The sequence below is a fragment of the Lynx canadensis genome, chromosome C1 (genome assembly GCF_007474595.2).
Source record: "Lynx canadensis isolate LIC74 chromosome C1, mLynCan4.pri.v2, whole genome shotgun sequence".
In the NCBI taxonomy this organism is placed as follows: domain Eukaryota; kingdom Metazoa; phylum Chordata; class Mammalia; order Carnivora; family Felidae; genus Lynx; species Lynx canadensis.
In genome coordinates this window covers 154,056,176-154,083,078 of record NC_044310.1, presented here as the reverse complement: position 1 = coordinate 154,083,078, position 26,903 = coordinate 154,056,176, and the positions used below count along the sequence as shown (strand labels likewise).

General features: G+C 36.1%; 1 protein-coding gene across 2 annotated transcripts in view; it reads right to left on the bottom strand.

Moving 5' to 3' along the window:
• The window catches only part of LOC115521604 (sodium channel protein type 2 subunit alpha), a 139,642-nt gene that overhangs the window by 35,568 nt on the left and 77,171 nt on the right, over positions 1–26,903 (bottom strand). For both annotated transcript variants that reach the window (XM_030326916.2, XM_032594424.1), the window contains 5 exons: positions 21,766–22,113; positions 17,656–17,788; positions 13,113–13,351; positions 6,720–6,893; positions 3,695–4,051 (listed from right to left, as the gene is read on the bottom strand). In XM_030326916.2, the coding sequence (XP_030182776.1) occupies positions 3,695–4,051; positions 6,720–6,893; positions 13,113–13,351; positions 17,656–17,788; positions 21,766–22,113 (1,251 nt within the window). The remainder of the gene's footprint in view (positions 1–3,694; positions 4,052–6,719; positions 6,894–13,112; positions 13,352–17,655; positions 17,789–21,765; positions 22,114–26,903) is intronic.

The following is a 26,903-nucleotide window of genomic DNA, read 5'->3' as shown; positions in this document are numbered from 1 at the left end:
GTCATCGCAAAATTATTTCCAGTTCCAAAAGAGAAATCTTAGTTATCTAGATAACCATACAGTGAATAAGGAAAAAAAAAGTTTTATTTGGGATGCTAAGTATTTTCCCCATGTGACCTGGATTTTCCAGGACACTGATAATTTATTATAATTTTATTCCTAAAACCAAAGATGATTCCATAAACATGATTTTATTTTTTATGTGTTTGTACCAATTTTTGCACGTAGATAACTTACCAAATTAGAAAAAAAATATAACTATTGCTAAATCAAAAGCCACAGTTTTGGTTCAGAAAATCTTGGTCACTAGATCTATAAAATGGCTGAAATACTATACAAAATAGTTATTATATGATAATAATGATGTTAACATCGACTTATGATGGTGGAATCAAGGTATTACCTTGAACAAGATTACTAATTAATCTGTAACTTGAGTTTCCAAAAATAAGCCCGTCTGGCATGAGAGAGTAAAAAGATTAGTGACTATAAACCTATTTACGTACTCAACAAGTATAATTTACTAAGGGATAGCGTATTCAGATGGGACAAGGCCAAGCTGTAAGTTTTTTCCAGGATTTGATTGATAATGTTTATGAGTCTCTGATTATTCAAGCATATAGAGTAAAAAAAGGACATAGTAATAAAGGGAGCCAAAGACAAAATGTAAATAATAAAGAAGAAAAGTCCTAGAAAAGATTTCAAGGAAAACTACAGTGAAAAGGAGGCAGCATCCTTGGTCCATTCCTACCTTTCCAATAAGCTAATAAGGCCTACAACTCCTTTGATATCCAGTTACACGTTAGTACAACCAATGGTAGTAAGAAATGTAAAAATTTGTAAGATCCAATAACGACTTCAGATAAGCTGTGAGTCTATCTTGACATCTCTCAATGGCTACACCATGGCTGCTGGTATTCATACTAAGGCCTACTCCTTTACTTCAAGAATTTACCAATAAAGTTATATTTTAATGTGCTTTGCTTTTGGATTTATTATTTGGATGAAAAATAGATGAAAGAAAAAAATGCTACATTTTGGTTTTTATCCATAATAAAAGTGAATTTTGGTGTCATAATTGTTTTCTAGATTTGATTTCTGAAGGTTTATTAATGAACTTTGTCTATTAGGAAATTTTTTCTTGATATGTATCAATCAACTCTCCAGAGTGAGATCCAACTTGTATTTTCTCTTCAAAGTACTGAGAAAATAATACAGAGTACTGTTATAGCTATATATGGCCCACTCCCGTTTCTTGTTAGGAGGGTGGGGCAGTCTGTGGCCCCACCTCTGTCTTGCCTTTGGACCAGGCATCACAGTGATTCCTGACACTTGTGGTGGAGCACCATAAGAAGTTTATGTGAGTTCAAATGGTGTTCTATCAGTTCGCCTTTGGTAGACTTTCTTCTCTTTAGTGAGGATGAAAAGTAAAAATTATAGGAGGCAGTGCATCAAGTCATTCTGCCTTGTTTAAGCAAATGTAATCTGAACACATTTCCTTACTGGTGGCAAACATGACAGATATTATTACTACCTTAGTTACTCCAGAAATATATCCAGGATATGACAAAAGAAGAAACTTTTAAAGCTGATAGTAAAAAAAGAAAGGAGAGCCTTTAATTTTTTCCTTAAAGGTACAGGATTTAAATTTATGTATGTAGATGGAAATGATTATTTTATAGACTATATCTCTTTATTCATATATAGGAATATAAGTTTATATGAAATGTCATCACAGGTATAAATACTTCTGAAATTCTCTTCTCAACTTGAATCTTCTGTACAATTACATGTCAGATTTGTCTTATTTCAGTAAATTAATAATTTATATGGGATACCCATCTGTATATACACATATATTTGAAATCAAATTAAATCTGTAATACAAATTTATGACTTTTATTTCTGTTCTATATAATCCTAGGACTATCTGTTTCTGTACTATGCAATCTTATACTTCTCTGAAAGCAAGCAAGTTGTACTGGGGATTGTGGTGGCTATAAAATATACCTACAAATTATTTGATACTCCTCCACTCAAAAGTTAAAGCCCAATTCCTTCTTAAGTTGAGTTCTTCTTAGTGACTAGCTCTGATGAATACAACATGGCAGAGGGACAGTGTATGACCTCAAGATCAGAACACAAAGAAAGCTTCTCCTTGCCCTCTTTCTCATGTCACCTGCTATGGGAGAAGCCAGCTGCCATGTCATGAAGATACTCAACAATCCTATTGAGAGGTCCATGTGGAGAGGAACTGAGACTTTGTGCCAACAGCCAATAAGTAACTGGGATTTCCTGCCAATAACTAAGAGATGGAGCCTTCTTGGAAGCTGATCCTTCAGCTTCAGTCAAGACAACTGGGTCTCTAGCCAACATCTTGACAACAACCTTATGACAGACCCCGAGTCAGAACCACCCAGTTTAGCTGCTCCCAAATGTATGACCCACAGAAACTAGAGATAATAAATATTTGTCATTTTAAGTCACAGTTCAAATTTCTGGATTGCATACTGCTCATGTTTTTTGTTACTTCAAGAATAGGTCTGAATTATCTAACCCAATATTGAGGAGGTTGAAATCTGCAAATGAACAGAAATAAATGATAACTGTTAGCCTTTTCTTCTTCCTTTGGGGAACTGGAGGTTACTTTTATGTGAAAGGAAATTAGGTCTATAAATTATATACTTTAAAATATTGGTTATGTCAGTCCTTGTTCTATGCCTCTGGATTGGGACTTAATCATGAAACTCAGTATAATTACTTAATATTTAAAGTAGAAGAACCTGATACCCTCATTAAGTCTATTGTTTTCTCTTCTCCATCCACTGGGTCCACTGTTGCTTGGTTTGGGACAGTCTACTTTTCTTCCTAACAACCTAATCTTACATCTTAATTAAAGATAATTCAGGTTCAACTCCTTGACAAAGGCTTCCTTGATTATCCTTGCCATTGTAAAGCAATGTTTCCACTTAGTGAACTTGATACATAGTACTTTGTTTTTACATTTTTGACACATGGTAGATACTTTCTATTTTAATCCTGTTTGAGTAAGTCATATCACTGTGTCATATATATCTTTTTATCAGCTTTTCCATGCCTCCAGGAATCAGTAAAGATGTGTTGAGAATGGTTCATTGGATATAGACATGGTAAGTGATTTTTGAGTCAATGTTACTTGCCAACACTATAGTTTCTAAGTACCAACTAACTTATGCGTGTTTAATGGATTGAGATCATCATTAATTTTTAACTCCAATTTGTAGGAGAACTGAATATGAAACATTTTCAAGTGCTGTTGATACTTATAAATAAAATGAGTGACTATTCTTAGTAACACATCCATGCTTTAATACAAGAACTGAAAGATAAAAGCCAGAAATGGCTCTCTCCATGGAATAGTAAGAGGTATAGTGACGAAGAACAACTTTGATTCAAAAGGTATTTTAAGAGTTTATGTTATATGCCAATTATGTCTCAATAAAACTGGAAAAAGTTAAAAACAAAGAATAAACAAATAGTTAAAGAAGACTTATGTGGGTCTTCATAGTCTAAACTATACCTGGTTCCTGCAATAATGAATAATTGAGGATTGATTTTAAAAAGGCCAAAAACATAAAACATTCATCTGTTGAACATAATTTTTATGGTTACATTGTCTTTTACCGAAAATAAGGAAAATGTTTTTACTACATACCACCAGGTTTCCAATCACCATGACCATCATGAAGACAGTAAGGCACATGGTTTGGCCAGCGACTTCCATACAGTCCCACATGGTTTCGATCCACTCTCCACACAGTACGCGGAACACAATCAGGAAAGAGTGGAAGAAGTCATGCATGTGCCAGCGTGGGAGCTCACAATCATTGGAAATCTTGCAGACACATTCTTTGTAGCTCTTACCAAAGAGCTGCATGCCGACCACGGCAAAAATGAAGACGATGATGGCCAACACCAAGGTGAGATTACCTAGAGCCCCCACAGAATTGCCAATGATCTTTATCAGCATATTCAGGGTGGGCCAGGATTTTGCCAACTTGAAAACTCGGAGCTGGAAACAAGAGCAAGAAGGCTATTACTGCCCTGCCTTCTAAAGAATCTGTAAATTTATTTACAGGGAAAATCTACAGCATAACTGTCTTAATTGTAGGGTGGTGGGTTATTTGTGTGTCAAACTATTATCTAGCAAATGTATCAGTTATTTAATACCATGCATTATTTTTCATTCTAAAATAGACTATTTTGTAAATAAAACAATTACATTATACAGTTCTTAATGGCATTTTAATAATGATACCCCAAAATTTCCAGAATCTTACATAAGTATATGTAATATTCTTTTTGTTTTTCTATGGGAAACTGATATATCTAAGACTGATGGTGATTAATTAGCAGAAACTGTTTCAAAGAGGTGGAGGCTGTCATTACTTACAAGCCCAAAGTAGATACATTTTGTAGTGTACTTGAGATGCACAGGTACTGATAAAGTTAACACAAATTATACAAGGTACAAGAGAAAAACCAACTAATTTCTTTAAATCTTTAGATTGCTTTAATCTTGCTGTTATCTTTAGTTGGCTGTAACATCAGGCTGTATTTTATAGGAGATTTATTACACCGTAATCCCCCTGCCCTTAATTGCGTTTTCACTTTCTGTGGTTTCAGTTACCCACAGTCAACCATGGTCTGGAGGCAGATGATCCTTCTCCTGACATATTGTTAGAAGGTTAATAGTGGCCTAACAGTTTGTCACAATGCCCACGTCATTCACTTCACTTCATCTCATCACATAGGCACTTTGTCACCTCATATCATCACTAGAAGAGGGTGAGTACAATACAGTAAGATATTTTGAGAAAGAGTGACCACATTCACATAACTTTTTTTGTTTTTAATTTTTTTTAAATGTTTTATTTATTGTTGAGACAGGGAGAGACAGAGCATGAACAGGGGAGGGTCAGAGAGAGGGAGACACAGAATCTGAAACAGGCTCCAGGCTCTGAGCTGTCAGCACAGAGCCCAACGCGGGGCTCGAACTCACGGACTGCGAGATCATGACCTGAGCTGAAGTCGGCCGCTTAACCGACTGAGCCACCCAGGCGCCCCTCACATAACTTTTATTAAGAGTATATTGTTGTAATTGTTCTGTTTTATTATTACTTATTATTGTTAATCTCTTACTGTGCTTAATTTATAAATTAAATTTTACCACAGGTGTGTATGTATAGGAAAAAACAGTATATATAGGGTTCAGTACTATCTACATTTTCAGGGGGTCTTGAAACATATCCCCACAGATAAGGGGGGATTACTCGAACTACTTTATTTGAATAAGAAATACTTGGACTTAAGGAAAAATATATATTTTGTCAACTCTTACGTCTTTAGTGACTTAATAAATCAACTCATTATAGTGTGTAAATGGCTTGCACCACTGTACTTGACATGTTGGTTGTATTATTAGCTCATGGAATCCTCTAAAGTACCATTTATAGTTCAACTGCAGCAGCGTTTCATTTCTGATGTTTCAGGAAATGTCAGGCCAGGAGTAGTGCGTTATTTAATGGCATATAAGTGATCCAAAGGAAAAAATATAAGCATCAAAATGTTTAATTTATTGCCAGGGAATAATTAATGCAAAAGAGCCTACATACTAAGCAAAACACTAATGATATTATTTCCTATCACTTCCTACTTCCCCAAACTGAATCACAATCATCACAAAGATTTACTAAACACTTTTTAAAGTACTTGCCCATACTACTTGTTATACAATCATTTCTAATCATTTCTGTTGTTGTTGTTTGGCATCCTTCTAGGTTCAAATTAGATCCATAGCTATCTAGACGACTAGGTAAGGACCTTAGCTGTAAGGATCTCAACTCCAATTTGATCTTTGAAGGCAGTAAGGGAATTCTCAAAAGACTTCACAGCAAACTCTTGAACCTAATCACCATTAAGATAAGTTACCGATAGGAACTTGTCTTTACAAATTATATACAACCTCTGTTATTTGAAAGTAAATCACAAAAAGAGCCAACTCAAAGTAATAGCATGATAAAACGTATCACACTTGAAATGGAAATGTGCCAAGTGATATTTTGTCTCTTAATTTAAAAGATTCGTGAACTGATGAATATAAAGATCAAATAAAAGACTTTGTTTAAAATTAATAAAACATAATATAGGCAACTCTTCTTAGAGACTGGATTTGGTGACTTCCCGGTTGGCTGAAGGGGCAAATGCATGGGAAGCTCTATCATCTTCTCTTGTCTACTCTACCCAGTCTCAAGTCTTGACTTCTATGGGGGCAAAGTGGGCAAGTCCATAATTCTTGAGCCTCTGAGAGAAAGGTGGCTCATCCTAAATCTCAGCCAAGCCTTATGAATGGTTAACTCCACATAACTGAAAGATGAATATTGTGTTGTTTAATTGTGATTTGGATTTATATATGAATCCTTTTTTTTTTCTCCCTCCCCATTAGCTCTGCCATTCAATCACTAAAGACAGAGCTGTTGGCTGTTCATTTGAATGAACTTCAATCTATCCATGAAAGCTCTGATAAAGATCAGAGTACTCTCTGTGGAGAAATCCAGTTTGTTTTTAGATGTATTCAAATAATATTGTAACTGTGGGAAATCCTATAATTCTTACTAGATAAGAGTGATGTCTGATTATATTAATTATAAAAACATTACGGATACTCCCAGTTAATTTACCAGCCGAAATGATCGGAGAACTGACAATCCTTCCACGTTTGCCAAACCGAGCTCCATTAAACTAAGGCTCACGATTAAGCCATCAAAAATATTCCAGCCCTCTTGAAAGTAATAATATGGATCCATGGCAATTATCTTCAGAAACATTTCTGCTGTGAAGATCCCAGTGAAGACCTAAATGAGAAATGTTATTACACAAGTGAATACTCTTGAAAACACTAATAATTATTGTCTCCCAACAGACCACAATCCAATTACAAATTTTAAAAATTGGTTTAGGTCCAACAAATCAGTAACCTCAAATGGTCTGTACTCAAATCAATATTTAACTGTTTATTGTATTTAAGGCTTATTAAGTGATGAGGAGTACATGAATTAAGACAATAAAATTAAGATTGTCATTTTAGTTATCTTACATGAAAGGTTCAGTTAAATCATTATGGTCAACTGCTCGGCTCTGTCTTGTGCTAAGAATATTTCACATTAGCTGTAATAAACATGGTCACCACCAGCCCTACTGATGGTAAGAATACTAAAAATAAAAATTATTTTCCTGACCAAAAAGAAGCAGCATTCTCCATTCTCTATTTGCTTACTCTACAACTATTTCAACCTTTCTCCTCCACATGTCTTCAACTGTTTCCTTATCTTTCACTCTCAGTACTTCTGCGTCACAGAGAGGTAACAGAGGTCAGCCAACCTGAACTTTCTCAGTGTTCCATCTACCTAGCTACTTATATCCAAACCCATGCTTTGCTCTAATTTCTCTGCCTGTGTTCTGTGTCTCCTTTGGTCTTCTCAAAGAATTCACCTTCTCAATTAACCTGTAGTTTTAATCTCTTCTTGCTACTGACTGCTTCCAATTGGGATTTTATAGGGAGCAACGGACACTCAGTCCTTCTCTACCACCAGCATCATCAAAGAAACTCTCCTTGCATTCTACTTCCCCTGTTAGCTACCCCCTATACATCCTCTCCTCATGGCCCAACTTCTTTAAGAGGTTGGGTATTTGTCTATACTCAGTAGTTCCATTTCTTCAACTTTACAACATATCAGTCAACACAACCTGCTTTAACCAATTTCACCAACATAGCCACCAACATCACCATTGCTAAATTCAATTGAAAATTTTGCAGTTATCTTGCTTACCTCTTCAGAAGTTTTTTCACATTGTTTACTGTTCCTTGTTCTTTAAAATATTTTCTGTTCCTGGCTTCAGTGATCCACACCTCCCTGGACACTTCTCAGTTGCTTTTCTTCTAACAAATTATTCGATATTGGATTTCTTCAGAGGTCTCTCTGTCCTGGAAATTCTTACTCTAATTTTCCTTTTACAATAAGTTTACACTTTGAGATTTATTTTTCCATTCAAGCACATCTCCTGAGGTCCAGAAATATATACCCACTTGTTTATTCAATACTTTCATTGAATGGCTATTTTACAGGTATCTCAAATTCAACAGATCCAAAATTCACCTTAAAATTTTCTCTGCACAATCTTGCTTCTCTTTTGATACTAACTCAGTAAATGAACTCACTCTCAAACTTGGTGACTATCTCAGAAACCTGACAGTCTTACTGACTTTTCCAAATATCTCTTGAATACTTCAGGTTGAAATTCATCCATGCAGGCATTACCAGCTTATTCTCCTTTTATTGTTGAGTAGACATCCATTGTTTGAATATTCTACAGGTATTAAATACTGTGTAACACTTTTTGTTTCTTTTCTAAGCAATCTTTTTGCCACTCAATCATATGTGCTAATATTTTCATATATTTTACACTTACATACACTGTAAACTCTTGCTTTAAAAAATCAGCTGTCTTTTAAAGCAATTAAGGAAAAAAGACAGTCTTTTCTATTTACCTACATTTTTAAATTTTGAGTGACCATCATTCCCAGATTCAATTTTCCATCTAATACACTTTTGTCCTTCAGCCTGAAGAACTAACTTCCTTTGGCATGTCTTGTAGCATTATTCTGGCACAACAACTTCTCTGTTTTTGTTCATGTTAAAGTCATTTCACATTAGCTTTTGATGGATAATTTCACTGCAGAATAATAAGTTAACTTTTTCTTTTTTTCTTTCTTTCATCAGGGCATTTTCTCATGGACTGAATTATTTCTGATGAGATATCAGCCCCAGTCTTCTGGCTGTTTCTAAAAGTTTCTTTTATTTTCAGCAGCTTGACTAAGATTTGCCCAATGTAGTTTAAATTTATCCTTGCTGATGTTCACTGAAATTTTATAATTTAATTTTAAAATGTCTAAATTAATATTTGCCACCAATTTTGAGAAATTTTTGGCCATTGCTTTTTCAAATATTTGTTTTGTTCTACTCTTCACCTTTCTCCTTCTGGGTCTCCATTATGCAAATATTAGACCATTTGATGTTATTTTGCAGATTAGGAAGACTCAGTATACTTTTCTTTTTGGTTTTTCTCTGCCATTCAAATTGGATCATTCTATTGATTTGCTTCAGTTTAGCAACCCTTTCTTCTGTTGTCTGCTTTTTAAAAAACCCATCAAATGAATTTTTCATTTTAAGATTTTTTCTTTTTAGTTCTAAAATGTCTAGATGATTCTTCGTTATAGTTTTCATTTTTTCCTGTTCATACTCTCCATCTGTTTATTCTTTATGACCATTTATTTCCTTCAGAGCATTAAACACATTTATAATAGCTCCTCTAAAGTCCTTTTATGTTGATGCTAGCAATTCAGTCATTTCTGGATCTATTTCTATTGAGTGTTTTTTCTCTCAACTAAGACACATTTTCCTATTTCCTTCACATATCATGCAATTTTTTATGTGATGTGATGTGTTGTAGAGAATTCTGATCAATTATTTTCCTCTGAAAAACAATGATTTTTGTTTTATCAGGCAATTAGGTTACAGGTTGGCCACCTGGAATTTATGGTAGCTATGTTTTATATTTGATTAGGGCAGAATGATTTTGGTTTATTCTTTGTCCTAGCTGAATTCTAATTCTTCGGCATAGTCTTTACTTCTGAAGTGCAGCCCATGTGGGGTTTCAAAGAAAAGCTTGAAGTGTTTGTTCAGTTTCTCTATCTTGGTTGGCTTCAAATTCTAAACTCTGTTGTGAGGTGTCCCTTTTTATTCTATTTTTTTGGAACTGTTTGCAAAGGATTGGTGTTAATTCTTTAAAAATTTGATAGAATTCACCAATAAAACTATCTGGGCCTAGGTTATCCTTGTAGGAATAGTTTTGTTTTTTTTTTCTTTCTCTAATCCAATTTTTACTTACTACAGGTTTTTTCAGATTTTCTATTTCTTCTTGACTTAGTTTCAGTAGTTTGTTACTTTCTAGGAATTTTTCCATTTCATGTAGGCTATTAATTTGTTGGCAAAAATTATTCATAGTATTCCTTAAACTTTTGTTTATGTAAGGCCCATAGTGATGTCCCCTATTCATTCCTGATTTATTTTAAATTTTTATTAAAATTTTTTTAATGTTTATTTATTTTTGAGAGAAAGAGAGAGAGAGAGAGAGAGAGAAAAACAGAGTGCAAGTGGGGGAAGGCAAAGGGAGAGAGGGAGACACAGAATCTGAAGCAGGCTCCAGGCTTTGTACTGCCAGCTAAGACGCAGGGCTCAAATTCACAGACATGGGGCTCAAACTCACGAACTGTGAGATCATGACCTGAGCTGAAGTTTGATGGTTAACTGACTGAGCCTCCCAGGCACCCCATTCCTGACTTTTTTTATAAGTCAGGTGAAGATTTATCATTTCTGCTGATCTTTTTATTTTTATTTAAAAAAAAATTAACGTTTTATTTATTTTTGAGACAGGGAGAGACAGAGCATGAACAGGGGAGGGTCAGAGAGAGGGAGACACAGAATCCGAAACATGCTCCAGGCTCTGAGCTGTCAGCACAGAGCCTGATGCGGGGCTCGAACTCTCGGATCGTGAGATCATGACCTGAGCCGAAGTTGGCCGCTTAACTGACTGAGCCACCCAGGCGCCCCTCTGCTGATCTTTTTAAAGAGTCATCTTTTAAAATGTTTATGTATTTATTTTGAGAAAGAGAGAGACAGAGAGGCAGCGTGAGAGGGGGAGGGGCAGAGAGAGAGAATCCCAAGTAGGCTCCGTGCTATCAGTGTGGAGACCAACGCAGGGCTTGATCTCACAGAACTGTGGGATCATGACCTAGCTGAAATCAAGAGTTGAACACTTAAAACGACTGAGCCGCCCAGGCACTCCATTTTTCACTGATTCCTAATTTAATTCCATTTTTGTCAGAAAAGTATTTTGTATGATTTCAATCTTTTTAAGTTTATTGTGGTTTATTTTATAACCTAACATATAACCTATCCTGGGTAATGTTTCATACGTCTTGAGAAGAATGTGTATCCTGTCCATATATTTTCCACTATTCCATGATTCATCCCAAAATGCAATTCTTGCCTTCCTTAACACATAAAGACAAGTTCCACTTTGAATTGTCCATTTGTTATTTTTGTCTTTCCAGCATCTACTCTCCTAGAAATGTCAGATTTGGATTTTTTTTTTCTCTTTATAATCCACTCATTTACTCTGTCTTCAATGATAAGAAATGGTACTGGTGTGCTCAAATAGGGCATTCTAACTCTAGAATCAGAGTAACTGACTGGCTTAGAAATAGTCATGTAACTACAACCAGGCCAACAATATTCTACTCTTAGACCTTTGTTAAAGTAACTAGTTAGGAAGCACGATCCTTCTGCTCAGGTGTAAGAAAAAAGTTGGTAGAATGCTGCCATCAATAGAATACCCAGCCAGAGATGAAGGAAACAGATTGGGAAGAAGTAGGGTCAGAAAATGACTCCCAATGACATTGCTGGAGAACCAGAATCTAGATAGGTTAAAACATGGAGCTGTGCCCAAATGGACATTAGCTACTTGAGGTAATGAATTCCCTTTATTTTTGCTTATTCCCATTTGTTTCCTAATATCCACCTCCATAAAGTTTCTTTCATCCATTTCTCATTTTTTAGAAATAATGTTGTAGAGGTTCTTATATAGGTGAAAATTTGGACTAGGTAATGTTATTGTCCTTTCCTACCCTCCAGTTCTATGATTTCTGACCACAGTTTGTAGGAGTCTCTGAAATAGCTTTCAGAGTCTCTGATATAGTGTTCAGACCTCCCATTGTTCTGCCAATTTCTCATGGGTACAGTTGCCCCAACTGTAAAATACAGACAATCATAGTATCTACCTTAGGACTGAATTTATGGGAACCTAGAAAGAGGGAGCTCATGTAAATTTCATTTCTCAGGTTGGGAGGTGCATGAGAACTTAAGCCACTTACATTGGTATCAATATATTTTTGTTGCCTGAATTTATTCATTTTGTTTATTTTTTTAATGTTTACTTAGTTTTGAGAGAGAGAGAGAGGGAGAGAGAGGAAGAGAGTGAGAGTGAGTGGGGGGAGGGGCAGATGGAGGGGGACAGAGGATCCGAAGTGGGCTCTGCACTGACAGCAGAGATCCTGACATGGGGCTTGAACTTAGGAACTGTGAGATCATGACCTGAGCCAAAGTCGGATGCTTAACAGACTGAGCCACCCAGGTGCCCTCATTTTGTTTCTCAGTGTAAGATCACTTTCCTTTCTATCCCTCTACCATATAGCCAGTGAATGTTAACACAAATTTTTAAGTGAAAATGTATGCAAAAATTCATCATTATAAATTCTTAAATTTACGGGAAAAATTCACACAGAAATAATAATCTCTATGTGATATTTCCTCCCAAAAGAATTCATCTTCAGGTGTTTATAAATTATATTTCAAAATTATCTAACTTGGTATATTTTACAGTTTGATTGACAAATGTAGTCATGTTCTTAAGAATCTATTCCAAATACCTGAGAAATACACAGAATCTTGTTATCATAGACCAATGTCTTCTATAATTCATAATCATTTTTCTTTTTAAATTTATTTATTTATTTTGAGAGAGAGAGAGAGACAGAGAGAGACAGAGAGAAGCAGAGAGAGAGGAGGAGAGAGAGAATCCCAAGCAGGCTCCGCACCAGCAGCACAGAGCCTGACATGGGGCTCGAACTCACAAACCAGGAGAGGATGACCTGAGCTGAAACCAAGAGTGGGATGCTTAACCAACTAAGCCAACCAGATGCCCTATAATAATCTTTCTAATGGATGGGCAATTTAAATTTAATTCTAAATCAAATTGTACATAAAATTTTTAATTCTTTCCCACTCCTTAACTGTAGCAATATATTTTTTGTTGTTGAAAAAGGGATGTTAAACTTCTGCTGTCCAGGTTTACATGGCCAATTAATTCATATTTAACTTGAGGGCGATATATGAAATTCCTTAAAGCAATCATGAACTCTTTCAGTGGGAAGAGGAACCCTCAGTGAGTCTTACCAGGTTTCCGACTGACAGCACGCTGCTGAATTGCTCCGTCATAGGATAATGCTCCATGGCCATGAAAAGAGTATTTAAGACAATGCAGATGGTGATGGCCAGGTCAACAAATGGGTCCATCACAACCAGGTTGACGAGATGTTTCACCTTTAACCATGGTTTACAGCAATCCCAAATCAAACACATGTTAGCAAATTTGTACCAGCAGGGTGGGCATTTCTGTCTGGATTCTTCAAGTTCTGGAAAAAAAAAAGTTACAATACTCATGAAAACTGCTTACTTTCTATTGAGCAGCATTTGGTTTAAATTGAAAGTGAATTTTTAGAAATCTAAAGTTGTCAAAAGGCCTTAATGGGTTAATCTGATTGTGGAACAGGTTTCACCTATCGTGGTTTTGCTGTAGAAAACATGGCCACAAAAAGGCTAGTGAACTTTCCAAATCTATTTTGGCTAAACAGAATTTCTAAGATTCTATCTGCAATATTAAACTGTCTGAAAATTATCTTCAAGGATATCCAAAACTAATGGGTAGGACTTGGGTTAAGCTCATCCATGCTCCAGATAGAGCCAGATGCATATATGTTATCAAAGAATCCCTCTCAGGAGATGTCTTAAAATCTTTATCAGTTATCATACTGAATCTCAGTTTCTTGGATTAGGTATGTGTTTTGAGGCAAAATGAGATATTTTTGTCAGTGTCACCAGTCTTAGTTAAAAAGTTTCCAGATAAGCCTTGTAAATACAGACTTGCATACTGAACTCAGCAAGATTGTTTTTCTCTATATTTCATTATTTAACTAGAGGGCACAAAAGAAGAGAAAATATGTACCTTAAGGAACTGGGATACTCACTGTTAGCACAAATCAATGTTTCAACTGGGACTTATGTGCTACTGGTAAAATACAAGAGGATTTTCGGTGGAACATATGTAGAACTCATAAATTTTCATGGTGTGAATTTATTTTAATGTATTAAAATGTGTAATTATCGTATCAAGCTATAAAATTTCATATCAAAATACATTATTTAAGAAAAAGGTACAATGGTTTCAAGAAGCATTTCAACTAAAAAATAGGAGAGAGAAGAGAGATTGCACAGCTCTTTAAGGTGATATTCAAAATACTGAAACTTGGTAAATACTGGCAAAGAATTTTGGAGAATTAGGAAGTGGGAGATTACTATCTTCTTGGGTAAGATGTTCTTTTAATAAACTCTTGAGTGGGAAGAGACTGGAGAACTTGTTTTCTGCCCGTGTTATTGCTTCACACCTGATTACCTGCTCTGCTAAATATGAGACCACCATTTCTTAACACTAAAGTAGAGGGAAAGATTCTTTTTTCATTCATGACATATTTGACTCTGATCATTTACCTTAGTATTACTATAGTAGCAACTGTAATATCCCTCCAAACCTGGTATAATTTATTAGAAGCTAAACTTTGTGGGAGAGAAAACAGCATATGGAATTGGTAAACATGACCACAGCTAATGATTTTTTTGTTTTGCTGATAAACATTCATTATTAGTTAATGCTGTAAGTTTACCACTTCCCTCTAGGAGATTAATTTCCCAATTATTTTTAACAGAAGTCTATTGGAGGTAGATTCTTCAGTGATCTCTTTAGGTATTAAAATTCTTCAAGTGCACAGTTTATTCTATTTCTCTTAATATGTAATTGTGTAAATAATAAAGAAGAGTTGAGGTATAAATCAAAGGGAAAACATAATGATTAATCACCAGTTATTGCATAGATGCTTTTAAGACTCCTACATAACATCATGCTTATACTGAAGATAAAAAGATGTCATTTACAGTAAATAACAAAAGAGAAATGAAATAATGACTCTTGGTCTATGTGTAGTCAGAATAAGTTATTTTTTAAAATGCTACTTGTCATTCAGTAGATAAAAAGAAGCAAACAGGAATTGTGTAGAAAAAAAATATACCAGAGAAAAGTTCAAAAGGGAAAATTCATCCAGTGTTGCTCATCTTGACACCAGGAAAAAGTGGAACAAAGTTGTTTTAGTTCTAAAATAAAATCATTCAATTATTCATGCCAGAGAGAGAGAGAGAGGGAGAGAGAATGACAGGAGAGAGGGAGACAGAGACAGAGAAAAATAATTTTACATTTTAAAACAAAACAAAGCAGTCATGAAAGAACGACAGCCATTTCTCCATTATTCCTGTGTGGATTATCCGCAGTGGGATTCATTTACATCCCAGTTTAGATATTTTATTGGCTCTCCTCAATTCCTCAGGTGTTTGTAACTTTCCCTCTCACTATCCTTCCCATGGATGTGACCAGGAAACATTTCTATGCAGTTTTTGCATTTAAAACTTGAAAAGCAAACAATTTCATTAAATAGGAGGCTATTCATTACCATGGACAATGGAGACTTGACTGTAGTTCAAAAGAAGAAAAACAAAAGATGCCAGCCAGCTGGATCAACAAGCCTGGTTCAAAAAAAAAAAAAAAAAAAGGAGGGTAAATTAAACCATGATTAGCTTTGAAGGAAGATCCCCAAATAAGCAAATTATGTCAACTTAAGAAACCTTTCTACTGTTAGCAGGAACAAAAATAGGAAGGACCATATTAAAGACAGCTCTAGTATGCATGTGTATGTGAAGTATTGCTAACAACCAACATAGATCAATGCCACATTCCATATAGCCAACGAAAAACAGAATGAAAATGTTGCCATTGTCCCTCACAAAAGTATAAAGTCACAAAGCTCTGCAGATATTAAACCAAACACTCAATCTCCTGCTTCCTGAATTATACATATTTCTAGGACATCCTAGGCAACTCCATTGAGATACATTACAATGGAGAGCCATTTGGGTGCACTCATTTTGAACTCCATATCTTAATTAGTGGACAAGTCCAATCTTGTGGTGGATTGATGTTTTTCAAGTAATTTCTTATGTCAGCTCAAACTTAATGGTATCAGAAGTGCAAAGTAGGACTGTTGATTTAGACTTACCCTGTCTCCTTCTCTACTTCTTGCTTTAGGGAGCAGACATGCTGCTGACATCGGTAGCAGAACCACTGGCAGCTTCCTCTCAGTGGTTTTGCTATGGCAAGGAGCAGAAGACCAGAGAATCTTCAAAAGATTTACCTGGAGGGACAGGGAGGAGCAAGCTACTGGCAGCTGGGGGAGAAGAGGGAGTGCAAGCTAACGCAGGCGAGGTTGGAGAAGAACGTACTGAGTTTAATATTCCATAGAAATCAGTGAAAAGATTTCTGATACTGCAGTAGGATATTATAGAAATTGGGTCTTGTAATATTGACATGGCTGTGATATATTCAGCCATCTACACTGTGGGTTTTTCCTGGCTGTGACTTTTAGGCTTTGGTACTGGTATTAGTATCAAAGGATCTTTGCATTCAGACTAGAAAAGAATTATTCCAAGAATCCATCCAATACCAAGAGAAACTATAACTAACAATAAGAAAGCCATGTGCCTATGCCTCATCTCTCATTCACCATCTCTCTCTTTTTTTTTTCCTTTGACATGTCTACACACACATACACACACACACACACACACATACAGCTTGGGAAAGGGCAGAAAGAGGGAGTTATAACAGAGATAGGGAGAGAAGGGAGAAGGGGGTAAGGGAGGAGGATAGAATATATTTTATATGAAAGTATTTTCCAAGTAGTTGAAGTTGATAGTTCATATTTAAATTCACTTACAGCATGGAAAGACACAAATGTGAATTAACAAAAACAATGAAAATAAAACAATAATGATAATATTTATTAACTGCCTTCTAAATTCAGATACATAGGTGCTTTATATATGATGTCTCAATTCTTACAACAATCTTATGCCTAAACTTCATTATCTGCATTTTACTGATGGAAAAACTGTGGTTTAGAGTCATAAATTAACACATTTAACATGTAGCAGAGCCAAGAATTGATCACAGATCAAGCTGTCCCCAAAGTCTTTATTTTGGCATTATAAGGTCCAGACGTCTAAACAGTATGTTAACCACTCAGAAATATAATCTGCAGCTAAATAAAGAGATGATATATTGTAATACTATGGTCAGAGAGAGGCAAGAGTAGTTCTAAAAATTCTTTAAAAAAATGCTTCAAAGAGGTTAATATAGAATCCTAATCCACATTTTTAATTTATATTTCTGGTTAAATACAAGGACTTTATAACTTGTGTCTTAAGCAGTTAATACAATTCAAATGGGTTAGCATCATCATGAAAATAAATATTTATAATGTTACTCTTTTCATTGTCATGCACACAACAAGCTTCAACAGTTTAGAATTTAATCTACAAAAGCAGTATTCCAAGTATATCTTGAATTTGCATTAGCTTCCTGGAGACTAAATGTAAAAATCTATTCGAGATAGTACAATCTATGTGTTGTATGTGGATTTTACTTTTATCTGCTAAGAGATATAATGCTGGTATGGTATAAGGTCAGGAAGAATTTTCTTGGAATTTATGGAAGTATTTTGTTTTCATCATTACCAAAGCACCACCAAGTAGCTCTGCTGTAAGGCTTTTGACGTACCTTCCATAGTGTTGGTCAAAATACTAGCTAGACTCATTGCTCTTTGCCTTGCCGTAGGATCTTCCAGCAAGTCCATGGAAACATGGTAAGAACTGGATCGTCTCTTTCTTAGTTCTGTTTCAGTAGTTGTGCCCTGAAAATAAAATTTCAGATACAATAACTATTACTCTTAAGGGTAGCAAAACCCAAAGCGTTCCTATAATAGGTGCTGCTTAACTAAATGTCCACCAGATGAGAATAGCTCATTAAGACATTGCTGGAATCATTCTTGGGAAGTGTTTGAAAGCCCATCAGATTCTCACCCTTCAGGGATGCCTGGGTTTGCAATCAAGCTGGACTTTAATTCCTCCCCCTTGGAGCTTTTGACTGGAGGGATCATGCCTACCATCATACAGATGACTTTTAGCATTCCAATCAATCTTACCTAGGACTTCAGATTCAAGCTCATTGTTCCTTGATTTACCCTCAGGTTGAATTATTAGACCTTTATAGACACATATTCATGTGGTTTAATGTATGGAAAGAAGTTTTAAGGTTTCCCTAATACTCATCAGTAACAGTTCCCCTAAAATGTGAATTCCACTTGTAAAATGTTTTTGTTCATTATCAACAGGTAGCATTTCCTAACATCCTTAACAATAAAAGTAAAATATTAGAACTAATCTGCAACTGTCTTACATTTACAAAACAACTCCAGAAAAATCCACAAAACAACCCATATCCTTGGCACTGAAACTCTAATTTAAGGCAATAACACCAATTTTAGGAACTTTGATTTTTAACCATGATAAAATGATTTGATGATTTTCTATTCCAAAATAAACTCACCAAGATTTCAACATGGGTGGAAATTTATTCCTACTTTAGGAGATCAAACAATGAAATTAATTATCACAGGAAGAAAGGGCAAAACTCATACTTTTCAAATGCAGATCTGAGGGCCAATAACAAATAAGTCATTTTTAGTTCTCTGAGGATTCTCCCTATTTCTGAAAAAGCAATATGAGTCCTGTTCATCTACTTTGACTTTACTGTGGGATGAGTAATATTATGTTATTAATCTGCATACCTCTAATGTAGACATATTCAAAAGCAAAGTTTCCACTTAACTGATATGATTGCCATTAATGGCGATAAACATCTATACAGGTCACTCTAAAAGCAATTTTTCATAGAAGAGAAATAAAATTAATGAGAAAAAATAACCCTTCTCTGATGAAACTAAAGCTCTTTAAATCAAAAGGTTATCTCCCAAAAATTAAAATATTTGGCCTGGTCAGAGAAACAATGTCTTGAGAAAAAAAAAAGGTCACTTCCAGTTCATCTAGTCTGTTTTGCTCTATAGAGAACTATATGTACAATCCTAGATCTGTCTAATCTTTAATGATAGATTTCTGAACCTCTAATGATATTACTGAGGAAATTCTTAAGTTAAATTGCTTCCATTGAATTTATGTATAGAGGATACTGTGTGCTTTGGAGGGGGTCATTTGCCTTCAGCTGTTTCTTTTCTTTTTCTTTTTAATTTTTAAATGTTTATTTTTGAGTGAGAGAGAGAGAGAGAGAGAGAAAGAGTGTGAGCAGGGGAGGGGCAGAGAAAGAGGGAGACACAGAATCCGAAGCAGGCTCCAGGCTCTGAGCTGTCAGCACAGACCCCCATGTGGGGCTCGAACCCACAGACCCCAAGATCACGACCTGAGCTGAAGTCAGATGCTCAACCGACTGGCCACCCACGTGCCTTCAGCTGTTTATTTTCTATTCTCATTTCCCCCTCTGCAGTCTCTGAAAACCTACTCCTTCATCTACACCTTCAGCTCCAGCTGCACCACAGGGTAGTGCCCTACCTCTCAGCACCTGACCACAGGATTGAAGAATGGACAGGACAGAGGGGGAAATAAAAGGATCTCGCTAAGCTCTGCTTCAAATGGGTTCCAAATTGCCTTCAGAGATTTATCCTACCCTCTCTGATAGGGCAGGAGTTTTATAGTAATTACTGAAAATGCTATTTCCTGAGATTCTCTTTGTATTTATGCAAAGAAGTTGTGGATTTGTTTTTGTTTGTTCAATTAACATTTATCAAGATCAGTGATGCTCATACTTTATTATGTGTAAGAATCATGTGGGATGCTTGTCAAGGAAGGACTTTCCCTGACTTGGTTCTCTTCAGTCTTTTAGTCTGAGGAAGTCTCAATCGGCCCAGGAATCTCCATTTTTTTTTCCCCTTAAATCACTTTATTGAGGAATGACTGACATGTAAAAAGCCGTATATATTTAATGTATGCAATTCAATGAGTATACACTCATGAATTATCATCACTATCAAGGCCACAAACAACTTCAACATCTTCCAAAGTCTCCTCCCACACCCTTTATTATTGTTGTTGTTGCTGTTATTATTTGTGAGAACACTTAACACAAGATCTATCATCTTAGCAAAATTTTAAGTATACAATACAGTATCATTAGCTTATAGGCACAATGCTCCACAAATATCCAGAACTTATTTATCTTGCTTAATGAAAATTTTGTACCCTTTGACCATCAAACTCACAGAAGCAGAGCAGAATGGTGGTTGCCAGGGGTTGGGGGAGAGGGAAATGAGGTATCTCCATTTTTAAGAAGCATTCCAGGGAATTCTGATGCAGGTAGTCTGAGTGTGAAGTAGTATATTTTGAGAAACACTGGATTAAAATGAAAATGTTTACCTCCTTAGCAATTTCTTATTGTCCATTTAAGAAAGTTAAAAAAAAAATCAAAGGAAGGCAATACTGAAGAATGGATAGAATGTAGGTTTAGTAGCCAGCATACCTGGGGTCAAATCTTAGTTCCACCATGCACAGGCCTCAGTTTCCTCCTCTGTAAAATGGGGATAATATTAGTAACTATGATAAAGGGTTGTGGTGAGGACTTAATGAACTAATACATGTAAAGTGCTCTGGACAGTGTCTGGTACACAGCTACGATTATTTTTTAAGAGACGTTGATATTCTTTCTCCATTCTTCCTGGTTCCTTCACTGCAGTGTTCTACTTTTTCACGATTTTATCTGAATCCAGGAAGCTTGGACATTTCTTTGGGAGAAAGTGGGACAGAGGCCATGGGAAAAAAAGTGATCAATGGCTAATTCTGTAACCCAAGTTAAGAAGTTCCTCTACTAGGTGACTAAAAGCTGACTCTGTATGATTTTATTGTGGCTTAAAGAGCTTGTCCAACTATAATAAATGTGATTGTATTAAAAAAGGCATACAAAGATTTTAATATGATTTGGCAAACTATAAAATACAACCAAATGACATGGCTTGAATACTTTTATGTCAGCGACTAAATTCTAATTTAATACTAAAGCTTAAAAGCACCTTACGTTTTACAAATGAAAATGTCAATAATATATCCTTATTATATCCTTATCCTAATATATCCTTTAGTCAAAACTCTTTTTTATATTCTTGACTTACAGTCTCTTTGTTTACATAAAGAAATCATGATAGTAATATAGAAAATTGAAATCTGTTCTAAAAATGACAATACATGACCCTACCAGGTACTTTGAGTGACTTCTTTGCCACACAAAGGTACAATGGCTGGGGTCGTTTGAGTGGGTGCTAAACATGTTACAGTACTCTGACCTGCAAAGAAAAAGAATGTTGCAGGGCAGGATTTAGACGTCTTTAATGATAGTATCTACTTCAAGTGAAGTATCAAATTCTCCTTTTGATGGGACCGTAGTAACAAGATCCTTAAGCTGAGTATATAATCTCTTGCATTTCATTCTATCATATTAATGTTCTATTATATTAATTAAACATTATGTTTGATAAGTTATTGCTGTGCTTTTTGGCAAGTTTCACACGCCTGGGCCTCTGAGTATATCTTTTTCTTCTTCCCGTGTTATGATGAATACTTCTATTTAGATTTTATGAGACCCAACCTGTATTTTTAATTGATTTGTAGAAAACTCTAAATAGAACAATTTGACAAAAGAAGTTCACAGCTGGACTGAACCAACCCTAACAACTGACCTTACAAAATTCTTGCATGTGGAAATCAAACAATCCTCCCGCCTACACCACACAGGTCCCTTCCCAGTGGCTGCAGTTTTCACTGGCCTCACCTCTGGAAGGAGTTGTCCAGCTGGAGACGTGAGAGCAGAAGGCCCCCCCACCAGGGACACCACTCCGTTGCAATCCACGGCGCTGTGCATCTTCCCGTTCACCGGCAGAATGGGGAGTACCCGGGAGGCGCGGCTGGCCTGGCTGACGTTGCTGTGACGCCGCTCTCCGTGTCGGTGTGGCACAAACAGAGAATCTCTCCGGCTGTCATTGTCTTCAAAGGTGCTGTGCTCATCATCGGCAAAGTCATTCTCAGAGCCAATATCCTTCGCTCGACCTCGGAAACTGAAAAGGCTCGCCCTACTGTTGCGTCTTGGAGAGAAAAGGGAGCCACGGATGCTCAATAAAGACTAGGAATAACAAGAAAGCAAACGAAACACAGATGAAAGGAGTTAAGAGCGGTCATTCAGAAATACATGAGACTTAACTTGTTGTTTCAGATTTGTTGACTTGCTTAAGGCCAAGTCATTGGATGAGTGGAACCATGGGACCCTGTGCTCACTGCTCGTGGTGTTCTGGCACTCTGTGCTAGGCCCACCTCTTTTTGATTTGCTTTCCCTTTTTCTCCCTTCCTTCATTTTTTAAATTTTCCGCCATTTTCTTCTATTTTACACATGCCATAAGACAGTCACAAATACCCCTCAACGTTGTTTTGTCCCATTATTGGCACTAGAACAGATTTTTTTGCTAGACCCTATTCTAGAAGCCAGCCTCACTTAACAAGCCAATGGAAAGCAATTGCATATACACCTACATTTAGATCCTTTGAAGCCAAAAATACACCAAGAGCTCACTAGCGACCACACCCTGATGCAGACCTTACCACAGAGGAAAATAAAATCAAGCTTGCTGGTAAGTCTGTTTAATTATAGTACAAGGAGCAGCTTTCCCCCTTCCCTTTGCATATTTTATAAAGTCTTCATGAATAAATTAAACAAATCAAGCTGAGAACTTTATGATTCATTCCCTGATTTTCACTCTTCTGTCTCTCAAGAAATCTGAAGAGTACCATATTCACAAAAACCTGGTTTTCACTAAGTATTTGGTCACAGTCATTACCCAGGTTTCTAAATGGCTACATTGTCACTGCCACCATGCAGTTTACCTTGATTCTTAAGCATAGCAGCCTTGAACACAATTAATCACTTCCTGTTTATTACTAGTCTACGTTTATAACTTTACTGTGGTAAACACTTTTGCTCATCGGATATCCACTTCTCCTTCTTCTGTCAACAGTATCCTGATTATCCTTGACAATAATGTTGAGGCAAGACCATGACCCAGGCCTAGCCAATGAGGGTATTCCATAGAGAATCGTGTAAAGATGGGCAGGGGACCCTGCTTGGTCCATTGACAGCCACTTCTTTCTTTTACAATTGTTGGGAAAAGAGGTGCATTTTCAATTGGGGGTGCTAAGAATATTGACTAGAAGTTTGAACTTGCAGTGGGAATCTTGCCACTGTGTTGGAGAAACCCGGGCTGAAATATGGAGAAATGCTTGGCCATAACGTGTTTTGAGCCCTCGAATCCAGCTATGCCCAAAGCTACTCACAGATATTATCTATCTGATTTAATCAGGTCTCTTTTTATTTAGGCTGACTTGAGTTAGAGTTCTATGATTATTAATAGAAAGAATACTGATTTCATCATTTCAATATTATTAGTTTGATCTTTTTCTCTCCAAAGGATTTAAAGCTAACTAAAATTATTTTGTACCTATATACAGTTCATATTCCCTGACCAACAAGTCTGCTTTTGATTTTCTTTTTAGCTAAAGAATAATGTTTCTCAGTAACGTCAATAAACATCTACAAAACATTTATAAACTTTAAACACTCTCTTATGTTATGGGATTCTATTCATTTACACAAAGAAGCACATTTACTTATTTTTTAATGTTTCTTTACTTTGAGAGAGAGAGAGAGAGAGAGAGAGAGAGAGTGCCCACACACAAGCTAGGGAAGGACAGAGAGAGGGGGAGACACAGAATCCAAAGCAGGCTCCAGGCCCCGAGCTGTGAGCGCACAGCCCAATGCGGGGCTCAAACTCACAAACCATGAGATCACGACCTGAGCCGAAGTCAGATGCTCAACTGACTAAGACACCCAGGTGCCCTCACAAAGAAGCACATTTAAAGAGACTGATCTGCTCCTCCAACAGAAGTCATTTCTACTTTTCCTGTTCCCAAATTTTTTCATCTTAGTTCCAACTTCATTAGTTAAATTCCTTCTTTCCTTTATTGTTTTCCATACAAGTAATTATTTTTAAAATTTCTCTTGGACTACCCAGTTTCTTTCATCTCCTTTTGCTCTTTTCACAAGATATTTTGATTTAGCTATAAAAACATAAGAATTACAGGATCTGTGACATACTGGTTATCGTCAGCTCAAAAGATAAGAAACGCTTGGCAATTAGAAGGTAGAAATTATATGTATCACTCTTACTAAGAGTTTATATTTTAGCTATAAATACTCCATTCAGAGCCAATAGAAGGATTGGAGGGAGATATGTTATAAAATTGCACACAAAATTTCTCCAAGTTCAAAGGTGAATTATGCCATACAGGAGCACAGTTTACATGAGATGGCTGTATGAAAAACAATTGTGCCCCATCCGCTAGCATCAACTTTTACTGCTTGCATTAATTATATGAATCCATAACAATCAAATGCTGCACTTCAAATAAAGGATGGCCAATAAGAAAAATCTGCCATAACAAATGAATCTCTAAAAAGCAAAACTTAAGAAGGCCGACTATATCTTGTAAAGGTTTCAAAATAAAATGTCCAGATTGTCTTGAGACTTGATTAGAGACTGTTCTCTTGATTTTTCTCTCCCCTCTCCCGTACTAAAAAATCAAACTGAAGCCTAAGAAATATTTCATACAATCCACCTACTATACTGAAAAATTATAATCTTGTAATAAAAGCCTACATTATATATACTATATATGTATATAATATATATATTAATATGAAAGTATAAATGGTTACCAACACAATTGCCTTTCCATCATGCTACCACAAAACAATAGTTTTAATACTTTGGGGTCTTGGGCTTTCAAAAAATCTAAAAATGGACCTTTCATCACTGTACCCAGGTTAAGAACCTCTACCTCGCTTGATATTTTCAGTATTACTTCCAGGGATTTGGAGAGTGGGATTAGTATAAATTCAGGATTCTCCCTGTCTCTCTCCCCTCTTCCTCCCTTTCTCTTTCTCTCCCTCTTCCTCTTTCTCTCTGCCTCTCCATCTTCTTAGCTATTTGTTTGACTACTTATCAGATAAAAGGAAAGTCTTTCACTTTTTAAAAATATGGATACCATTTAAGAAACAAGTATCAGTGTGAGCCAGATGGTGCATGTTGTATAAGTCAGTGATCACTTACCATGCCCAGCTAGCTAGGAAATAGTTACAAAGAAGACAGTACTGGGGAAATCCATGAGCACAATTTATAGAAATAAGCAGGTCAAAACTTAATCTTTTCAGGCTTCATGATTTCACCTAGAATTAGTTCTACTGGATTTGAAATAAAGCAAATTAAAGAGACTCTCTGTGGCACCTGGTGATTTGCTCTTTCAAATTTGGGCAATTTTACCTCTAGTAAAATTTATTTTATTTTGAAACCCCTTCCCTCTCTCCCTCCTTTCCTCCTTCTCTCCCTTCCTTCCTTTCTCTCTTCCTTCCTCTCTCCCTTCCTCCCTTTCTACCTTCTTCCTTTCCTTTCTTTCCAAAATGAAGATGCTGTAAAAAGGGAATCTGATTTTTAAGGAATTCACATTTATTAAGATTAATGTCTCCACTAATTAAATCATAATGATTATGACAACATGAATGAGAATGAGTATAAAGTGCAGATATTAAAACCAAATTCTATTTTAAATATGAACTAAACCCCACTAATCCTTTAATCTATCCCATGTCATAATGTTATTTGGACTTGGAATGAGTCAAGTTGACCTATAAAAATTTTACACCTATTAAATATAAGTTTTTGTGAGACTCTATACTATAAAATGTATGAAGAACAACTAAAATCCTATATATTAATTTTTTAGTGAAATCAAATGGTAAGTTGCCTTATCAGTTTTCTTAAATACTCTTTCAGGTTGGGCTGATAAAGTGGAAAGTTCAGGTGGTTCAGTGTCATATCAAATTTGAATACCACCTGAACCCTTAACAACTATATGACATTGGGCAGTTATTTAATTTCACAGGGCCTGATAAATAGTGAAAGTAATATGATGCAGAGCTGTTAGTATTAATTATGATAATGTAAAAAGAATGCCAAGAATAAAACAAGCACTTGACAAAGAATACAGCCTTCTCTTTCTTTTCACATCTGTAGTTTGGGGTGATGATTATGGTACCTGCTCAGGGCTGCAGTGACAGATTTAAACAAATTTATATTGAAAGCTGCAATGCACTTTGTCTATCATTGTTGTTCTTTTTAAAAAAATTTTTAATGTTTATTTATTTTTGAGAGAGAGAGCTGAGGAGGGGCAGAGAGATAGAGGGAAACACAGAACCCGAAGCAGGCTCCAGGCTCTGAGCTGTCAGCACAGAGCCTGATGTGGGGCTCGAACCCACGAACCGTGAGATCATGACCTGAGCTGAAGTCCGGTGCTCGACCGACTAAGCCACCCAGGCACCCCTATCTATCAGTGTTGTTCTAATTGTCTTTGTTACTGTATAGATACTAAGGTTTCACCACTGGTGAAATTGTCTTCTGAGAACCCGTATTCCTGGTAATTCTCTTGGTAATTTCAAAATTTAAGGATCCTAAATTTCAAAGTTTCCACAGCTTGTGTTAGTACATAAGCCACAGGCATCCAGTGAACATTTACTGCACTGTAGAATCAAGGTATTCGTTCAGGGCGAATCCCACATTAAACATGAGACAGATAATCAAGTGCCACTCAACACCACTATTTATTTAGTGTCATAAATATTCCTCAGTGCATTTCCACCTAACAATTTTGGCTACACTTCTAGAAAAATTTTGCTTCAGTTCCCCTTGAAATGAGGGTCTGAAGAATGATTCTTCCAATGAGGTTTGTATGTGAATGGGAACAACCACACAGATGGTCTGAAAGAATACACAGTTCACTTCTAGGAACCTGCCACTCAGAAAGCCCATA